Genomic DNA, 21,590 nt, shown 5'->3' with positions numbered 1-21,590 from the left:
CAGGTACATGCCACCATGCCTGGCTAAATTTTTTTATATAGAGAGAGATGCGGTCTCGTTTTGTGGCCCAGACCGGTCTCAAACTCCTGGTCTCAAGCAATCCCCTCACCTCAGTTTCCCAAAGCACTGGGATTATAGGCATGAACCTCCATGCCCAACTGATTTTTGCTTTATTATGCTCAAGTACAACAAACTTACCGCTTCCCAAATTTAATTTTGTTTCTTTCTCTTAATGTTAAAAATTGCCATCTGACAAATGAATCATAGTAAGGATTAACATCAGTGGTGATGAAGGAACGACGCCAGTCTACCTATAAAAGGAAAATTTTAAAAGGCAATTATTGAGAAATACACAAATTTTGTTTGAATAAGAATTCCTATGAATCAATTATTTACTCTTCTAACTTAGAATCAGATCAACTACTAAAAAAAATTTTCCAAGTTCCACTATTAAAAGTATATCACAATTATTACCTTAATTTACTTAATTAAAGTATGTTTTTAAGCATACACATTTACATATTAACAAACATACAGAAGCTATAATAAATTAAGAAGAAACATTTAATCCTACCTTTATGTATTCCTAAATATTCAAGTTAAACTTGGGCTTCTTCATATTCTTTGAACAAAGCTCCTTTCTACTACTTGTTAATATGTCAATATACATTCCAATTCAACAAAGAGTAAAGTATTCAACAAACAGTAAAGACTCATAAGCAATGTTAGGTTCTAGTCTAACAATAACAGTACTAATTCTTTAGTGGCATACAGGGGAAATATATTACTCTAAAATTAAGAGTTGGTCCAAATCTCATATAATCACACAAATATACAGACTTATCTGGGAGATATTGTGGCTTTGGTTATAAACCAACACAACAAAACAAGTCACACAAATTTTTTTATTTCCCAAGGCATATATGTTACATTTATACTATATTGAATTATATTAAGTGTGCAATAAACATATTTTAAAAGGCAATGTATATACCTTAATTTAAAAATATCTCATTGCTGGCCAGGCACAGTGGCTCAAGCCTGTAATCCCAGCACTTTGGGAGGCCGAGACGGGCAGATCACGAGGTCAGGAGATCGAGACCATCTTGGCTATCCCGGTGAAACCCCGTCTCTACTAAAAAATACAAAAAACTAGCCGGGCGAGGTGGCGGGCACCTGTAGTCTGGGCTACTCGGGAGGCTGAGGCAGGAGAATGGCGTGAACCCGGGAGGCAGAGCTTACAGTGAGCTGAGATCCGGCCACTGCACTCCAGCCTGGGTGACAGAGCGAGGCTCCGTCTCAAAAAAAAAAAAAAAAAATACCTCATTGCTATAAAATGCTAATAATCATCTGAGCCTTCAGTGAGTTGTAATCTTTGTGCTGGTGGAGAGGCTTGCCTCAATGATGACAGCTGCTGACTGATCAAAGAAGTGGCTATTCAAGGTTGTGATGGCTATGGCAATTTCTTTTTCGGAGTCTCGCTCTGTCGCCCAGGCTGGAGTGCAGTGGCCTGATCTCAGCTTACTGCAAGCTCTGCCTCCCGGGTTTATGCCATTCTCCTGCCTCAGCCTCCCAAGTAGCTGGGACTACAGGTGCCCGCCACCTCTCCCAGCTGGTTTTTTGTATTTTTTAGTAGACACGGGGTTTCACCGTGTTAGCCAGGATGGTCTCGATCTCCTGACCTCGTGATCCGCCCGTCTCAGCCTCCCAAAGTGCTGGGATTACAGGCTTGAGCCACCACGCCCGGCCTATGGCAATTTCTTAAACTAACACAACAATGAAGTTTGCCACATCTATTGACTCTTCCTTTCACAAAAGATTTCTCTGTAGCATGTGATGCTGTTTGATAGCATTTTACTCATAATAGAACTTTCAAACTTGGGAGTGGGCCAGGCATGGTGGCTCACACCTGTAATCCCAGCACTTTGGGAGGCCAAGGCAGGCGGATCACTTGAGGTCAGGAGTTTGACACCCACCTGGCCAACGTGGTGAAACCCTGTCTCTACTAAAAATACAAAAATTAGCCAGGCATGTTGGCAGATGCCTGTAATCCCAGCTACTAGGGAGGCTGAGGCAGAAGAATAGCTTAAACCCGGGAGGCAGAGGTTGCAGTGAGTCGAGACCACGCCACTGCACTACAGCCTGGGTGACAGAGTGAGACTCCATCTCAAAAAACAAAAACAAAAAAACTTTTCCTTGCATTCACAACTTGGCTGACTGTTAGGTCAAGAGGCCTAGCTTTTAGCTCGTCTTGCCTTTCAACATGCCTTCCCCACTAAGCTTAATGATTTCTAGCTTTTTACTTAAAGTGAGAGACATCACATAGTGGCCATTATAAAGTTAATAACTGGCTTCATTTCAAGATTGTTGTTTATTAGAAAACAGGGAAACCTGGCCGGGCGCGGTGGCTCACGCCTGTAATCCGAGCACTTTGGGAGGCCGAGGTGGGAGGATCATGAGGTCAGGAGATGAGACCATCTTGGCTAACACGGTAAAACCCCATGTCTACTAAAAATACGAAAAATTAGCCGGGCGTGGTGGCGGGCGCCTGTAGCCCCAGCTACTCGGGAGGCTGAGGCAGGAGAATGGCGTGAACCCGGGAGGCGGAGCTTGCAATGAGGCGAGATCATGCCACTGCACTCCAGCCTGGGCGACAGAGCGAGACTCCGTCTCAAAAAAAAGAAAACAGGGAAACCCAAGGAGAGAAAGAGGGAAACAAGCCAGTCAGTACAGCAGTCAGAATGCAAACATTTACCAATCAAGTTTGCCATCTTATATAGGTATAGTGCGTGGCAACCCAAAACAATTAGAATAATAACATCAAAGATCACTGAATATAGATCACCATGACAGATAATAAAGTTTGAAATATTAAAATAATTGCCAAAATGTGACATGAAGCAAGCAAATGCTGTTGGAAAAATGGTGCCACTAGACTTGCTCAACACAGGGTTGCCACAAATCCTCAATTGGTAAAAAAATCAGTTCCTGGAAAGCACAATAAAGCAAAAGCACAATAAAAAAGCACATACTTGTAAATGCTTTCCTCGTATTTCTTTATAGACATACCTTCAAACCCATTCTCTTTAAATCCTGAATAGCCAGTGGCGGGAAATAATCTAGCCAATATTCTGCTTCAGAAAATTTTACTATCTCTGTATCAGACAGACCAAGGGACTTCATAATGCCCCACTGGTATTTAGAAGATCCAGCTTTAGCAGCAGCTTTACTCTGAAAATAATGGAGAAAAATAAACTCAATCAAAGAATAACCAACACTCCAGGAAAATGACCCAAGATATTAAAAAAAAGGAAAAACCAAAAATTGCCTAACATCCAGGACCACAGTAATTTTAAGTAAATAATCCCATTTGGTAATTTTTTTACATTCTAAAATAATGCTGATACAGCAGAACACTGCAGGAATTAGCTGTACTACTTAGTCTGTCAAACTGTATAGCCAAGATCTCCGCCAAGAAACTGGCACCAACTAAATGGAGGGCAACATAAAGAACTACCCATCATGAAGGTAAGATCTCAGTACCAAACCTTGTTTCTTTTATCCTCATACCACATTTACCTTATTTACCTATAAAGAGGCTATTCACAGGCTGGGCACGGTGGCTTACGCTTGTAATCCCAGCACTTTGGGAGGCCGAGGAGGGCGGATCACGAGGTCAGGAGATCGAGATCATCCTGGCTAACACAGTGAAACCCCATCTCTACTAAAAATACAAAAAATTAGCCGAGCGTGGTGGTGGGCGCCTGTAGTCCCAGCTACTCGGGGGACTGAGGCAGGAGAATGGTGTGAACCCGGGAGGCGGAGCTTGCAGTGAGCCGAGATCATGCCACTGCATTCCAGCCTGGGCGACAGAGCGAGACTCCGTCTCAAAAAAAAAAAAAAAAAGAGGCTACTCACAAGACTTTCCTCCTTTTCCAAAAATTATGAATATCAAAAAGACAACCAAATGCCAGAAGTTGAAGGTAGGAAATTTGGTTAAATTGTAACACTACAATAAGGCAGCATAAGAAAATGCTGGGGCTGCCAGACCTGCTCTATATGACACTGTGCTGGTAGAAACATGACTGCAGGCATTTTCAAACCCACAGAATTATATACCACAAAGAGGAAATTTTGGACCAGGCACAGTAGCTCACACCTGTAATCCCAGCACTTTGGGAGGCCAAGGCGGGTGGATCACGAGGTCAGGTCATGGAGACCAGCCTGGCCAATGTGGTGAAACCCCGTCTCTACTAAAAATATGAAAATCAGCCGGGCATGGTGGTGAGCGCCTGTAATCCCAGCCACTCTGGAGGCTGAGGCAGGAGAATCACTTGAACCGAGAGGCGGAGGTTTCAGTGAACCGAGACTGTGCCTCTGTACTACAGCCCAGGCAACAGAGAGAGACTCCATCTCAAACAACAACAACAACAACAATAATAATAATACAAAAATTAGCTGGGTGTGGTGGCACACACCTGTAATCCCAGCTATTTGGGAGACTAAAACATGAGAATTGCTTGAACCCAGGAGGCAGAGGTTGCAGTGAGCCAAGACTGTGCCACTGTACTCCAGCCTGGGTGACAGAGCAAGACTATGTCTTGAAAAAAACAAAAAAAAAGTAAATTTTATGGTATGTAAATTTTTTAACCAGGATGTTGGAGGAACCTAAGGAGGAATGCAGACTGTGACAAATCTATCTAACTGCATTACAAATATATAATCACACTCAAGGGGAAGGGAAGAAAGGAGCTGATCTAGGCAGTTTTGGAAAACAGTGTGATTAGATTCTAAAGACAAAAAGAATTACACAAACACTGTACTTTAGTCAGTAAAACTATTTCTCCCAGGGGTATAGGCTGGCAATTATGAAACTACTTTACTAGTAGGCTAGGATTGAACAAATAAATATACTATAGGTTATGAGAGCCAAGGGTCTCACTGTTGTAGTAAGAAGTCACAAATAAATCAAGGGAAAATGCTAGAATGAGACCCCTGGTGCTAAAACGGAGCCAGGGGTATCAATATGAACTTACTTTTTAAATAAACATTCAAATAGATAAATAAAAACAGATGTGTATGTATGGCTTAGCAGACATAAATATATTTCCTTGCTCTTTCCACTGCGAGTGCCTAGAAGCAGTGATACCCCAGGCAATGAGCACACCCAGCACTCAGACCTTAGTTTCTGAATACCATTCTTCAATAAAAGAAACCTTGGAGAAGCGCTTGATTCCTTGGTTGAATCGTGGAAAATAAAAGATAAGCCTGGAACAGCTTGTGACACCATAAAGTAAGAAAGTGCTTTGAACAAAGGAAGATGAGGGAATGTCCAATGGACACAGGAGCCAAGCTAAAAAAACTCCCAATGGCCAAAGCTAAAACAATTTGTTTACTCTAGCTTTATTCCAATAAAAAAGAACAATTTGACAACAAATTATGGTGTTGTTAACAACCACACACACACACATACACATACACACACACGCACACAAAAACACAAACCAATAGCCAGGCACAGCGGTACAAGCCTATATAGTTCCAGCTACTCAGGAGACTGAGGTGAGAAGACAGATTGAGCCCCGGAGCTGAAGGCCAGCAACATAGTGAGACTCTATCTCTTAAAAAACAAAAAGCTCAATGGTATTGATTTATAACCTAAAGAATAAAGTAAATATCCATGAATCCATATGACATAGAAAGGACAGAATAAGTAAGTGGGGGAGAAAAGACAGCTCTTCCTTTCAGAAGAATTATAGATAATACATGTAAAAAGAACGAGGTAAATAGAAAATCACGATTAAAAGACTACAGTAATAACTGTTGTAGGCAAGATCCACTGATGAAAGCTAAAATTAATGAGCAAATATTTAAAAAGAAACACAGTATTATTTCCATGGCTTCAAAAGATTTCTCCCAAAATATATATTAATTATAAAAACAAAAATGAAATCTTTACAGGAGAAAAACCTGGCAGACACCATCTTAACCAAATGATCAATGTTAACATCACCAATAATAAGACATATCAGTATCATATAGTCCCTAATGTTTGAGAAGGACAAATTACCTCTCTAATAGTCTTCCTCCAAATCAATAACCTCAATCTAACGATGAGAAAGCATTGAACAAACTCAAACTGAGGCATAATCTATAATTACCTGACCAGTATTTGTTAAAAGTATAAAGGTCATGGAAGAAAATGAAAGATAGAAAAGATTAAGGAAACATAGTAAGGACACATGACAACTAACTGCAATGTGGGATCCTGGATTGGACATTGGAAGAGAAAAGGAAATTAGTGAAAACACTGGTAAAATCCAAAAAGTCTAGAAAATACTACCGTACTCATGTTAATTCCTTAATTTGAAAAATAGTACCATAGTTATATAAGATGTAACATCTCTATACTATCTTGCAGTTCTTCTGTATATCTAAAATTACTTCAAAAAAGAGGAAAAAGGCAATAGGAAGTCAGAAAGATAATTTTTTTGCTTTGATACTTTAAAAAAATTATCTAGTATATTTTATGTGTTGGGTACTGTGCTAGTACTGAGAATGCACATATAAATCAGAAAAATATAAAACTTCAACCAACATAAATATCAACCACTATCAAACCTTTTTTCCTTTAGCTTTATCCTTAATTATGATATCTTCTGTTTTAACACTTGTTTCTTCCTCTTCCTCTTCTTCATCTGGAAAATCAGGGGGGCAACCATACAGCTCTATTTCTCTTTTCAACTTATCAGCACATGCCTACAACGAACATTAGAGATAATGACGTTCAAAATTCAAGGTAGACACAATTTCAGTTCTTTACTGTTTTATTGCCAACTAAAATTGATTCTGAAACTTTTTGCAATACATTGATACATATGTGGCTCCACTACAGAAAACTGAAACGAAGGCTGGGAGCAGTGGCTCACACCTATAATCCCAGCACTTTGGGAGGCTGAGGCAGGCAGATCACTTGTCAGGAGTTTGAGACCAGCCTGGCCAACATGATGTCTCTACTAAATATAAAAATTAGCTAGGCATGGTAGCACATGCCTGTAATCCCAGCTACTCGGCAGGTTGAGGTGAGAGGATCGCTTAAACCCAGGAGGCAGAGGGTGCAGTGAGCCAAGATTACACCACTGCACTCTAGCCTTGGCGACAAAGCAAGAATGAGCCCCATGTCTCAAAATAAATAAATAAAGGTATAAATCATGTACCTCAAAATTCACTAATTTATAAATTAGTATTTTTTTTATAAATTAGTATTTTACCTCATTTACTCACAAGTATTTATTCAACACCCAGAATATTCAATATAGTATATTATATACTGTATATATTAGATGTATAAAGATATAGGAAACATAATGTGTTATCATTTTGGATAACATTAATAACACTGTTTCTCAATTTAAAGATTACTGTCACATATACTCTATTAGTTATCATCACAAGCCTACCAAGTAGATAGGATAGGCTTTAAGTCAGAAAATAAACAGAGATGAAGTGATTTACCTTAAGGTTATATACACAGCTAGCAAAGTTACAGACTTAACCCTGGACTTTCCACTCTAGCTCTTATCAATTATACCACAATGAGTACACTGTCGAAAACAAAGATGACACCAAGTAAACACTGTTAAAGTTATGAGAAAAATAAGAAATACAGAAGTAAAAAATTTTTAAATGGAAAAGTCTCTTCTATCTAGAAGAATTTCAACCACTAATACAATAATAAAAACAGGCAAGGATGTTTAAAGGATGCTAAAACCACTGGGTTATTGAGTAACAGGACATTCAGAGGCTCTCAAAGTGTTATCCTATAGATTACTTTTTAATTTATTTCTTTTTTTTTTGAGATGGAATTTTACTCTTGTTGCCCAGGCTGGAGTGCAATGGTGCAGTGTGGGCTCACTGCAACCCCTACCTCCCGAGTTCAAGCGATTCTCCTGCCACAGCCTCCAAAGTAGCTGGAATTACAGGCGCACGGCACCACGCCTGGCTAATTTTTTTATTTTTAGTAGAGATGGGGTTTCACCACATTGGCCAGGCTGGTTTCAAACTCCTGACCTCATGTGATCCTCCCACCTTGGCCTCCCGAATTCTGGGATTACAGGCGTGAGCCACCGTGCCTAGCCTTACTTTTTAATTTTATAGGAGGAAAAATCACCTTTAGAATGAGGAAACCTGGCAGGATTAACTTAATTTCACTAAAATGGGACAAATTGCCACTTTATATGCTTTTGAGGTGATACAATGGGAAGTTTATACCTCAACAATGAAGTATTCTTGTCAAAATATTTAGCCCAACCCTAATCATGAAAAAACCAACAGAAAACTCGTATCATGGGACATTCTACAAAATAACTAGCTTAGACTTCAAAAACATCAACATCATGAAAAACTACAAAATAGTGAAAAGAATGGATAACAAGATGCAATGTGTACGCCACAAAATAAAAAGTGAAAAACAGCAGAGCATGGTGGCTCATGCCTGTAATCCCAGCACTTTGGGAAGCCAAGGCAGGCGGATCACTTGAGGCCAGTTCGAGAGCAGCCTGCCCGATATGGTGAAACCCTCTTTCCACTAAAAATACAAAAAATTAGCCAGGCATGGCACCAGGCACCTGTAATCCCAGATATTCAGGAGGCTGAGGCAAGAGAATCACTTGAATCTGGGAGGCAGAGGTGAGCCAAGATCGCACTCCGCACCACTACACTCCAGACGGAGTAACAGAGCAAGAATCCATCTCAAAACAAAAAAAAAGGGAAAAACAGAAGGAAAGGACATTTTCAGTCTACAGAAATTTGACTACAGATTAAATGAAGATGGTAATATAACATCAATGTTGAATTTCTTGGAGGGGATAACAGGACTCTGATAATACAGAAGAATGCCCTTATTCTCAGAATACATGCTAAAGTATTTAGCAACGACATGTCATGATGCCTGCAACTTTCTTTCAAAAAGTTCACAGAAGAAGAGAGAGAAGGGGGAGAAGGGCCAGGCGTGGTGGCTCACACCTGTAATCCCAGCACTTTGGGAGGCCAAGGTGGGCAGATTGCCTGAGGTCAGGAGTTTGAAACCAGTCTGGCCAACATGGGAAAACCCCGTCTGTACTAAAAGTACAACAGTGCACTCCAGCCTGGGCGACAGAGCAAGACTCCAACTCAAAAAAAAAATTTTTTTTAATTTAAAAAAAAGAAGAAAAAGAGAGAGAGAAGCACGCACGCATGCATGTGTGCTGAGAGACAGAACTAAAACAAATATGGCAAACATTTATACTTTGTAACTACAGGTGAAGGGTGGAGGGTGTTCATTGTACTACCATTCCACCTTTTCCGTAGGACTGACGTTCTTTAAAACAAAAGGTTGGAGAAGGCTGGGCATGGTGGCTCATGCTTGTAATCCCAATACTTTGGAAGGCCGAGGTGGGTGGATCGACTGAGGTCAGGAGTTCCAGACCAGCCTAGCCAACATGGTGAAACCTCGTCTCTACTAAAAACACAAAAATTAGCCAGGCGTGGTAGCGGGTGCCTGTAATCCCAGCTACTCGGGAGGTTGAGGCAGAAGAATCGCTTGAACCTGGGAGAAGGAGTTTGCAGTGAGCCAAGATCACACCATTGCACTGCAGCCTGGACGACAAAAGCAAAACTCCGTCTCAAAAAATAAATAAATAAAGTAAAGTAAAATAAAATGTTGAAGAATAAAAAGAAACAGGATTTAAATTTCCTAATCCTATTATGTAAGGGAATCCTTTCAACTCTACTTTTCTTTCCTATTCTTCATTAAGAATTATTTCTAATACAAACTTATCACAAATGAAGGTATTTGCAAAAATGATCGAATTACAATACAACTGTTTATTATTTTATGCCAGCATCTTACATATGTCACAAGTGCACAATGGCTGTACATTTTTCCTTTTAGTAAAATAGAATCAGTAATTACCTAATTATAATACAGACATAAATATACAAGGCAACCAAAAGACATTAAAATCACTTAGTGATCACTTAGACCATAATGGATGCCCTTTATTTAAGCACTTCTTCAAATGTTGTTTATTTTTAAATAAATTTTCACTATAATAAATTCAACTCATTTCATACTTTAATGCAGCAATATTTGAAAATCCTATTTTAAGCTCTTGAATTGGGTATTACTATTAGATCCAAACTAAAAAGAGTAGAAACCAATCTTATTAGCAATCTTACCTTAATAGGCATTCCAGTACAGTGCAGGCCAAAGGGAAACAGACAACATTTTCCTTTCAATCGCTGGTACCCTACAGCAAACTACAGAAATAAAATCAAATTTAAATTGCAAATGTAAATGCCAGACAAATACAAAATGCGAACTTTTCACACAAAAAAATTAGTTTAGTTTTCTTTTTCACATCCTCCTTTGGAACGCCAATCAGATTTTAGGCATTCCAAAACTCACCAATCTAGGAATTACTTTTGAATATGCATACATGCCCAGACCCTTGCACACATACACACATGGCACATGATAATTAAATATAAAAATTAAATTACTTAAATGGGCCGGGCGCAGTGGCTCATGCCTGTAATCCCAGCACTTTCAGAGGCTGAGGCTGGTGCATCACAAGGTCAAGAGTTTGAGGCCATCCTGGCCAATATGGTGAAATCCTGTGTCTATTAAAAATACAAAAATTAGCTGGGCATGGTGGCGCATGCCTGTAGTCCCAGCTACTCGAGTGGCTGAGGCAGGAGAATCGCTTGAACCTGGGAGGCAGAGGTTGCAGTGAGCCGAGATCACGCCACTGCACTCCAGCCTGGCGACAGAGCAAGACTCCATCTCAAAAAATAAATAAATAAAAATAAATTACTTAAATATAAAAATTATGCTTTAAGGAATTTTAAGTTCTCTTAACAGGAAATAATAAATTCTATAGATGCCATTTTCTTCAAAACAATATTCATTAAAAACCTTCCTCCCCATCATAGCAAACATAGGAAAACATTACCTCACATTTGGATAAAGAAAACGTGTGTCCCAAATGAAGGCGTCCATTCATATATGGATATGGGAAGGTTACAAAATACTTGCCCTTGCTGCAAAACAACAATATAAAAAAGAAAGTATAGAAGAATAAATGTTAAGTTCCTTTTACAATAAGGAAGTGGGGTGAAGGAAGTGCTTGATATAAATAACTTGTTTAATTATTTAAAAAATATTTAAAAGTAAATGTATAAATCCGGAAATTTAAAACTCTCTAAAATTGAAAATTACTTTAGATTTACAAAGAATAAGTCATTTATAGGTTGCTATTAAGAATTAAATAGCCTTGTAACAAATACTAGAGGTTTAATTTAAACTAAAATACTTGAGTAAAGATAATATACTAGGTCAGGCGTGGTGGCTCACACCTGTAATCCCAACACTTTGGGATGCCAAGGCTGGTAGACTGCTTGAGGCCAGGAGTTCGAGACCAGCCTGGGCAACATGGTGAAACCCTGTCTCTACTAAAAATACAAAAACTAGCTGGGCGTGGTGGCATGCACTGATAATCCCAGCTACTCTAGTGGTTGAGGCATGAGAATCAACAATTGCCTGAACCTGAGAGGCAGAGGTTGCAGTGAGCTGAGATGATGCCACTGCACTCCAGCCTGGGCAAAAGCGAGACTCCATCTCAAAGAAAAAAAAAAAAAGATAATAAACTAAAAAAAAAAAAAAAAAAAAAAATTCTTTAATACCCTTATGAACCTAGGCTAATTTAATATTTTACTGAATAAATGAGATTTGTTTTCACTAGATACTAGATATACATAAAGTAATTCAAAGACCCTCAGGTAATATAAAACATGCTCAATATTACATGATATGTGACAGATTCACTTTAAAAGCATCCTTTAAAGCTTCTTATTATATTTTTTTAAATTTTTTAGTTGTTTTTGTAAAGACAGGGTTCTCAACATAAGAACCACCATGAGCATGAGCTCATGAACCACCATGCCTGGCCTGTATTCTTTTTTCTTATGAAGAATATCTAACATACATACTATGTTATGAAGCGTAATAAAATGAACACTTGTAAACATACCATCTGACTTATGAACCTACTGAAACTACCTGTTTCCTCTCTACCGTCCCTCAAGAGAAACCAACATTCTGAAATTAGCTTTTACCATTCCCTTGTTTTTGAATAGTTTGCACACTTGCCAGCACCCTTAAACAATTTATCATTTAGTTTTGCTCACTGGTGAGTTTCATACAAAAAAACGGCATACTTCATATAGATTTCTGCAATTTGCCTTCTTCACTTGACATTATATTACTTTCTTCAGTGTTGCTGCATACACCTATAGTTAATTCTCTTTCACTAAACAAAGCAGCTTTTTCAGTTCACTTTTAATTATTTTAAATTACCTTAAAGTTAATCAAACCTCTAGAAGCAAATAGAAGCTTCAAATTATAGCTTCAAGTATAACACCAGAGACTGTATTACAGCAATTTCTTTTTCTCTTGAAAAACAAAACAAAACAAAACATAGGCTGGGTCCTGGTGGCTCACACCTGTAATCCCAGCACTTTGAGAGGTCAAGGCAAGAGGATCACCTGAGGTTGGGAGTTTGAGACCAGCCTGACTAACATGGAGAAACCCCGTCTCTACTAAAAACACAAAATTAGCCAGGTGTGGTGGCACATGCCTGTAATCCCAGCTACAGGGGAGGGTGAGGCAGGAGAATCGCTTGAACCCGGGAATCAGAGGTTGTGGTGAGCCGAGATCACACCATTGTGCTCCAGCCTGGGCAACAAGAGCAAAACTCCGTCTCAAAAAAATACATATATATCTATTAGAACATAGCTTAATAAGCAAGGAAAACAGACTTTTGAATCAGAAAGTCCTAAAAACAAGCCCAGGCCCAGTCAACTCCCAGTGATGTAACACCTTGAACTGGTTACTTAGCCTCTCTGTGCCTCAGTTTCCTCAGCTGTAAAAGAGAAACTTTAAAAGTTGTTAACCTTAAAGGATATTGAGAAGATTAAGGCCAGCCATGGTGGCTCAAACCTGTAATCCCAACACTTTGGGAGGCAAAGGTGGGAGGATTACTTGAGCCCAGGAGTTCAAGACTAGCCTGGGTAAGACAGCGAAATTTCATTTCTACAGAAGAAATTTTTAAAAGGCTGGGCGCAGTGGCCCATGCTTATAATCCCGGCACTTTGGGAGGCCAGGGTGGGCAGATCATTCGAGCCCAGGAGTTGAGACCAGCCTCAGCAACATAACAAGACCCCATTTCTACTAAAAATAGAAAAATTAGCTGGGTGTGGTGGTGTGCGCCTATAGTCCCAGCTACTCAGGAGGCTGAGGTGGGAGGATCACCTCAGGCCAGGAGACAGAGGTTGCAATGAGCTGAGATCACACAACTGCCCTCCAGCCTGGGTGACAGAGGCTCACTCTATCTGACACCACAGACTCTGTCTCCAAATTTAAAAAAAAAAAAAAATTATGGCCAGGGGCAGTGGCTCATACCTGCAATCCCAGCACTTTGGGAGTCCAAGGCAGGTGGATCATCTGAGTTTGAGACCAGATTGGCCAATGCGGCAAAACCCCATCTCTATTAAAAATAAAAATTAAAAATTAGCCAGGTGTGGTGGCACGCACCTGTAATCCCAGCTACTGGGGAGGCTGAGGCAGGAGAATCATTGAACTCGGGAGGCAGAGGTTGCCGTGAGCCGAGATCATGCCACTGCACTCCAGCCTAGGCAAGAGAGCAAGACGCCACCTCAAAAAAATAAACAAAAAAAATTAAAAGATAAAATGAGGCCGGGAGTGATGGCTCATGTCTTATAATCTTAAGAGTTTTGAGAGGCCAAGGCAAAAGGATCACTTGAAGCCAGGAGTTTGAGACCAGCCTGGGCAACATAACAAGAACCTGTCTCTAAGAAAAAACAAATTAGCCAGGCATGGTGGCGCATGCCTGTAGTCCCAGCTACTCAGAAGGCCAAGGAAGAAGGATTGCTTGAGCTCGGGAGTTTGAGGTTACAGTGAGATATGCTTGTGCCACTGCACTCCAGCTTGAATGACAGAGCAAGACTTTGTCTGAAAAAAAAAAAAGGAAGAAAAAGGCTAGGCGCGCTAGCTCATGCCTGTAATCCCGCACTTTGGGAAGCCAAGGCAGGCAGATCACCAGGTCAGGAAATCGAGACCACCCTGGGCAATATAGTGAAACCTCATCTCTACTAAAAATACAAAAATTAGCTGGGCGTGGTGGCACGTGCCTGTAATCCCAGCTACTAAGGAGGCTGAGGCAGGAGAATTGCTTGAACCAGGGAGTCCAAGGTTGCAATAAGCTGAGATGGCGCCACTGCACTCCAGCCTGATGACAGAGCGAGACTTTGTCTCAAAAAATAAAAATAAAAAAGAAAGAAAGAAAAAGAAGATTAAGGGGCCGGGCGTGGTGGCTCACGCCTGTAATCCCAGCACTTTGGGAGGGCAAGGAGGGAGGATCACGAGGTCAGGAGATGGAGACCATCCTGGCTAACACAGTGAAACCCCGTCTCTACTAAAAAAAATACAAAAAAATTAGCCGGGCGTGGTGGCGGGTGCCTGTAGTCCCAACTACTTGGGAGGCTGAGGCAGGAGAATGACCTCAGGGAGGCCAGTGAACCAGGGAGGCGGAGCTTGCAGTGAGCCAAGATCGTGCCATTGCACTCCAGCCTAGGCAAGAGCGAGACTCCATCTCAAAAAAAAAGAAAAAAAAAGAAAAAGATTAAATGAGAATATACATGTAAAAAACCTGCCACATTTGCTAGCACACAGTAAGTGTTCAATGTTAACTTACTATTATTGTTGTTATTATAACAATATTTCTTCAATCTGAAAAAGCACATTTTCTTACATCTCAACATATACGAATCTGGGATATATCTTATAATTGATGCATACATTTATTGTGGCACTGTTTGGGGGAATTATTTTGTTTCTGTTTTTCCAAATATCATGTCATTATCTATGTTTGTCTTTAAATCAGTATTATTTTAGTATCAAGGCAATGCAGTATTTATGAAATAATATCTTCAACATTTATACTTTTACAAGCATTAGGTTTACTCATAAAGAAAAAACATAAAGTTTATATTTTCTGTCTTTGGAGATAATAATCATTATGAGTCTAACAGAATAACTTTGTTTTATCAGTCAGCAAAGAAAAAAATCTCAAAACATCCTTCTTTGTCTAAATATTTAAAATACTGTAGTCTTTAAAACAAAACTTTAGAAAAAAAACTTTACAAATCCCATAAGAAAAAAGATCCTAATTCATATGCAGAAAGTGAAAGTCACCTCCTTTACCCTGTTTCAGGCATTATAAATACAATCTACCTTATGGGTTCCACCAAGCTGTTTCTGTACTATAAGGCCAATGGTTTTAGAAATACAATGTGCAGAACTTCACAAACTATTACTCACCTGGTCTGTTTCTCTAAATTAGATGCATTGACCTCAAACACTCTCTCAGTATCCCATTTCTGTTGGATTTCTTTCTCAATCTTCTTCAAAAAGTCCACTTTGGCTGTTCCTTTTCTTTCCTATTGGACACAAAGAGACTAATCCACTCTGTATTTCAGCATGCTTGCTTTAAAAAAGAATTGGGTTCACAGAACTGAGCTGCTCACTGATAGACTGATTTTTCGATGGTTATCTTGAATTTTAAATGAACATTAAAAATTAGGGTTATCGCCGGGCGCGGTGGCTCAAGCCTGTAATCCCAGCACTTTGGGAGGCCGAGACGGGCGGATCACGAGGTCAGGAGATCGAGACCATCCTGGCTAACACGGTGAAACCCCATCTCTACTAAAAAAAAAAAATACAAAAAAAACTAGCCAGGCGAGGTGGCGGGCGCCTGTAGTCCCAGCTACTCGGGAGGCTAAGGCAGGAGAATGGCATAAATCTGGGAGGCGGAGCTTGCAGTGAGCTGAGATCCGGCCACTGCACTCCAGCCCGGGCAACAGAGCGAGACTCCGTCTCAAAAAAAAAAAAAAAAAAAAATTAGGGTTATCAGCCAGGCGCGGTGGCTCATGCGTGTAATCCCAGCACTTTGGGAGGCCGAGGCGGGTGGATTGCTTGAGGTCAGGAGTTCAAGACCAGTCTGGCCAACAGAGCAAAACCCGTCTCTACTAAAATACAAAAATTAGCTGGGTGTGGTGACAGGTACCTGTAATCTCAGCAACTCGGGAGGCTGAGGCAGGAGAATCACTTGAACCAGGGAGGCGGAGGCTGCAGTGAGCCGAGATCATGCCACTACACTCCAGCTTGGGTGACACAGCAAGACTCCATCAGAAAAAAAAAATTGGGATTATCATGACCTGTCTACCTCAAACCTCAAAGAAATGGTTGAACAACTACTGAAATATGTAAAAGGCTTTCATATGCTTTTTTAAAATTATATACTACAATGTAACATTATCATCAAATGTTTCTATTTAGTTAAAATACATGAATATCAAAGATACTGATAGAGAACTTATCTCCAAAATTGTTAAAGAACTGTTCATATGAAATTAAAATAAAACAGGCTGGACACGGTGGCTCATGCCTGTGATTCCAGCACTTGGGCAGGCCGAGGCGAGAGGATCACCAGAGGTCAGGAGTTAGAGACGAGCCTCTCCAACATGGTGAAACTCCATCTCTACTAAAAACACAAAAATTAGCTACGCAAGGTAGCACGCACCTGTAATTCCAGCTACTTGGGAGGCTGAGGCAGGAGAATCGCTTGAACCCAGGAGGTGGAAGTTGCAGTGAGCCAAGATCACGCCATTGCACTCCAGCCTGGGTAACAAGAGCAAAACTCCGTCCCAAAAAAAAAAAGTGGACTCTTTTCAAGTTTCCATAAAACAGTCATTGCATAAGGTATTTTCTTTCCTAAGAAATAATAAGCCTGCACATCTGTTCATCCCTTTCCATTCCTGCTACTAACCACCTTCATTTAGACTATCAATTCCACTGCCCCCTCTCACTCCAAAACCTCTTCTTAATAAGTAACTTGGCTGGATGTAGTGCCTCATGTCTATAATACCAACACTTTGGAAGGTTGAGGAGGGAGGATTATTTGAGGCCAGGAGTTTGAGACCAGCCTAGGCAACATAGCAAGACCTCCTTTTTTTTTTTTTTTTTTTTTTTTTTTTTTTTTGCAAGACCTCCTCTTTACAAGAAAAACAATTTTTTTGGCCGGGCCCAGTGGCTCATGCCTGTAATCCCAGCACTTTGAGAGGCTGAGGTGGGTGGATCACCTGAGGCTACGAGTTCGAGACCAGCCTGGCCAACATGGCAAAACCACATCTCTAGTAAAAATACAAAAATTAGCTGGATGTGGTGGCACGCACCTATAATCTCAGCTACTCGGGAGGCATAGACAGGAGAATTACTTGACCCCAAGAGGCAGTGGTTGCAGTGAGCCAAGATGGAGCCACTGCACTCCAGCCTAGGCAACAGAGCGAGAGCAATCTCAGCTCACTGAAACCTCCATCTCTGGGGTTCAAGCAATTCTCCTGCCTCAGCCTCCCAAATAGCTGGGATTATAGGCGCACGCCACCACACCCGGTTAATTTTTGTATTTTTGGTAGAGACGAGGTTTCACCACGTTGGCCAGGCTGGTCTCAAACTCCTGATCTCCGGTGGTCCACCCATCTCAGCCTCCCAAACTGCTGTCATTGCAGGCATGAGCCACCCCACCCAGTCTGTAAAATATAATTTCTAATATTTTTACAGGAGAAACGATCTACCCACAAAGGCAAAAGTACGTAGGGCCTCAGAAAGCCTAGTTATATCTCCTACCCGACAGTCATGGGCAATATGAAATTTCACTGTATTTATGTGTGTGTGTCTGTGAGAGAGAGAGAGAGGGTCTCCCTCTGCCACCCAGGCTGGAGCATGATGGTACAAGCACAGCTCACTGCAGCCTTGACCTACCGGGCTCAATCTTCCCACCTCAGCCTCCTGAATAGCTGGGACTACAGGCATATGCATCACCACACCCAGCTAGTTTTTGTATTTTTTTTTGTAGATACAGGGTTTCACCATGTTGCCTGGGCTGGTCTTGAACTCCTAGGCTCAAGCAATCCACCAGCCTTGGCTTCCCAAAGTGCTGAGATTACAGGCTTGAACCATCGCACTAGGCCAACTTCCACTTTATTACTAAACTCCTCCTTAACCAACTTGAGTTGACTTCTGTTAAATATAACCAAATGATTTTAAGACATTTATGCAGTTGGGCTGTAAATTCCCAACAGGCAGGAACTTTTAAATCTTTTATAGTCACCTTAGCACCAAGTACAATGCCACAGATACAGAAGTTATGTAACAAATATCGGCTGGGCACGGTGGCTCACACCTGTAATCCCAGCACTTTGGGAGGCCAAGGCGGGAGGATCATGAGGCCAGGAGATCGAGACCATCCTGGCTAACACGGTGAAACCCTGTCTTTACTAAAAATGCAAAAAATTAGCAGGGAGTGGTTGTAGGCGCCTGTAGTCCCAGCTACCCGGGAGGCTGAGGCAGGAGAATGGCATGAACCCAGGAGGCGGAGCTTGCAGTGAGCTGAGATCCAGCCACTGCACTCCAGCCTGGGCGACAGAGCAAGACTCTGTCTCAAAAAAAAAAATACCTTTTTACCTAAAAACTACCATGGGCAGGGCATGAGAACACTGAGGCCAGAGGATCACTTGAACCCAGGAGGTCAAGGCTGGCTGCAGTCAGCTATGATTGTACCACTGCACTACAGCCTGATTGATAGAGTCCCTGTCTCAAAAAACAAAAAATATGGCCAGGTGCGGCGGCTCACACCTGTAATCCCAGCACTCTGAGAGGCCGAGGTGGGCAGATCACTTGAGGTCAGGCATTCAAGACCAGTCTGGCCAACATGGTGAAACCCCATCTATACCAAAAAATACAAAAATTAGCTGGCATAGTGGCACACAACTGTAGTCCCAGCTATTCAGGAAGCTGAAGTGGGAGAATCACTTGAACCTGGGAGGCAGAGGCTGTAGTGAACCGAGATCACACCATTGCACTCCAGCCTGGGCAAGAGTGAGACTCCATTTCAAAAAAACAATAACAATACAAATAAAAATTTAAAATATGACCATTGTAAAGAAGAATATGAAAGCAAGTATTTTACAAATTACTTAGAACTATGAGTTTCTTTTCATTGTACTGAGTACGGCAAATGCAAGAAAGCTCTTATTCTACTTTTCTGTTTCTCAGAAAAACTTGTTTCTCAAAACCTCAAAGATCAAGTGTAATAAAATCCGATATTGGCCCAAACACCAACTTGTTGTATAACTTTAAGCAAGTCATTTGATCAATCTGAGACTCAACTTCCTCACTGGTAACAAAAGGTTATTTAACTAAATCAGAGTTCCCAAACTTTGGCACTACTTACACTTTGGGCCAAATAATTCTTTATTTTCAGAGGTTGTCCTGTGCACTGCAGGATGTTTAGAAACATCCCTGGCTTCCACCCAGGATCCTTGCTTTTCACTTACACTGTTGCCTCTGTCTGGAAATCTCTTTCTTCCTATAGTCGCATGGGTTGCTCTCTTATCTCGTTTTTGCCACCTTTTTAGCAAAGCCTTCCTTGTTCATCCTTTTAAAAATTGCAACAGGCCAGGCGCTATGGCTCACACCCCTAATCCCACCACTTTGGGAAGCCGAGGCGGGTGGATCACGAGGTCAGGAGATTGAGCCCATCCTGGCCAACATGGTGAAAAGAAGAGGGACTCCCTGTGAATTAAGCATGGTGCCCCTGGCTATCCCTGAGGAAATCTATGTGGCCACAGCCTCCTTTCTTCTTAAAGGGGTATCCTGTGAAACCCCGTCTCTATTAAAATACAAAAAAATTAGCTGGGCGTAGTGGCGTGCGTCTGTAGTCCCAGCTACTCGGGAAGTTGAGGCAGGAGTACCGCTTGAACCTGGGAGGCACCTGGGAGGCGGAAGTTGCAGTGAGCCGAGATCGCACCACTGCACTCCAGCCTGCCAACAGAGCAAGACTCCGTCTCAAGACAAAAAAAAAAAAAACGGGCGGGATGGCTCGTCTGTAGTCCCAGCACTTGCGGAGGCTGAGGCAGAAGGATCGCTTGAGCCCAGAAGTTCGAAACCCCGTCCCTACTAAAAATACAAAAAATTAGCCGGGTGTAATGGAGCACGCCTGTAGTACCAGCTGTGGGGAAGCTGAGGTGTGAGGATCGCTTGAGCCCTAAGGTCCAGGCTGCAGTGAGCCATGATCACGCCACTGCATTCCAGTCTGGGCCACAGAGTGAGAATATCTCTCAAATTTAAAAAAATTAAAAAAAAAAAAACTGCAACTGTACTACCCCCACTGTACACTCCCTAGCAGCCCTTCCTGCTCTATTTTTTCCCCATAGCATTTATCAGCACCTGACACAATATTACCCACACACAAAAACACTATGAAAAGAGAGATTTTTGTCCATTTTACGGAGAGGCGCTCAATTTTTTTTTTTTTTTTTTGCTGGAAGTAGGAATCAACTTACATACTCCTCTCTCCACCTCGGTTTTATTTATTTATTTATTTATTTAATTTTTAAGACGGAGTCTCACTCTGTCGCCCAGGCTGGAGTGCAGTGGCGCGATCTCGGCTCACAGCAGCCTCCGTCTCCCGGGTTCAAGCAATTATCCTGCCTCAACCTCCCAAAAAGCTGGGTTAACAGGCGCGCACCACTATGCCCGGCTAATTTTTGTATTTTTGGTAGAGATGGGGTCTCACCATGTTGGCCAGGATGGTCTCGAACTCCTGACCTCAAATGATCCACCTGTCTCGGCCTCCCAAAGTGCTGGGATTACAGCAGTGAGCCACCGTGTCCGGCTCTCCACCTTGATTTTAGAAACGCCAGAGAAATAACAAATATGATATCCAAGTACTAAGTAAAGTTAACAGACATCAGCTCCTGGTTCATGAGCTAGCAAGAAACAGCAAAGCCTCTACGACAGGCACGCCTTAAGCGTGGCTCTCTTTTAGAAAAGGACTTTCCCTTCAGGACAGCACATGGACAGCCCCTAGAAAGTGGTCAGTCCGGCACCAGGGCCCCTGTGGACTCTTCCCGCTCAAACTCACCGCCATTGCACCGCCCAGCCGACTGTACAAATCCACGACAATGACCCTGGCGACCTCCACAAAGCAGTGATTACAATCTTTCCCCTCCCTCTCGAGGATGCCAGGCCTCCCACGAAACTAAAGCACACGCTTCACACCTGCTGAGGCAATCATCCGGCTCCTTACCAACTACGGCCAAGGCATCTCACAGCCCGCCGGGAAGTGTAGTTCCCAGAACACTCGAGCAGAGGCCCAGCAGGCGCTTACTGACTACAATTCCCAGAGAAAAACGGGTTATCGGAAGTCTGCCCGATAGGCCCACTCAGAGAGGAACCGGCAGTGACGTCACTGGCACGTTGCACTACAAAGTCCATGATGCAGTGTGGGATCTCAGAACATCGCGAGTGTGCCCTGGTTAGGTTGGAGTGCTTGGCCATCAACTTTTTCATCCGGTAGAGCTGGTTGCCTCTCGGGATGCCAGGAAACGCAGTTAATTACTATTCGGTGACT

At 41.8% G+C, this 21,590-nt stretch overlaps 1 protein-coding gene across 3 annotated transcripts in view; it reads right to left on the bottom strand.

Moving 5' to 3' along the window:
- LARS1 (leucyl-tRNA synthetase 1) overlaps window positions 1-21,379 on the bottom strand; it is a 69,056-nt gene extending 47,677 nt beyond the window's left edge. The window contains exons 1-7 of one of the 3 annotated variants that reach the window (XM_071098262.1): window positions 21,267-21,379; window positions 15,440-15,558; window positions 10,995-11,082; window positions 10,219-10,299; window positions 6,622-6,759; window positions 3,070-3,231; window positions 199-311 (exon numbers count right to left, since the gene is read on the bottom strand). In XM_071098262.1, coding sequence (XP_070954363.1) covers window positions 199-311; window positions 3,070-3,231; window positions 6,622-6,759; window positions 10,219-10,299; window positions 10,995-11,045 — 545 coding nt within the window. In that variant the 5' untranslated portion in view covers window positions 11,046-11,082; window positions 15,440-15,558; window positions 21,267-21,379. Of the gene's footprint in view, window positions 1-198; window positions 312-3,069; window positions 3,232-6,621; window positions 6,760-10,218; window positions 10,300-10,994; window positions 11,083-15,439; window positions 15,559-21,101 lie in introns of all 3 variants that reach the window. The other 2 variants (XM_071098261.1, XM_071098263.1) reach the window with 2 other exon arrangements.
- Between the last annotated feature and the right edge of the window lie 211 nt (window positions 21,380-21,590).

The sequence above is a fragment of the Macaca nemestrina genome, chromosome 6, assembly GCF_043159975.1.
Source record: "Macaca nemestrina isolate mMacNem1 chromosome 6, mMacNem.hap1, whole genome shotgun sequence".
NCBI classification, from domain to species: Eukaryota; Metazoa; Chordata; class Mammalia; order Primates; family Cercopithecidae; genus Macaca; species Macaca nemestrina.
Note: the sequence above shows the minus strand (reverse complement) of the source record. Positions and strands in the feature narration are given on the sequence as shown.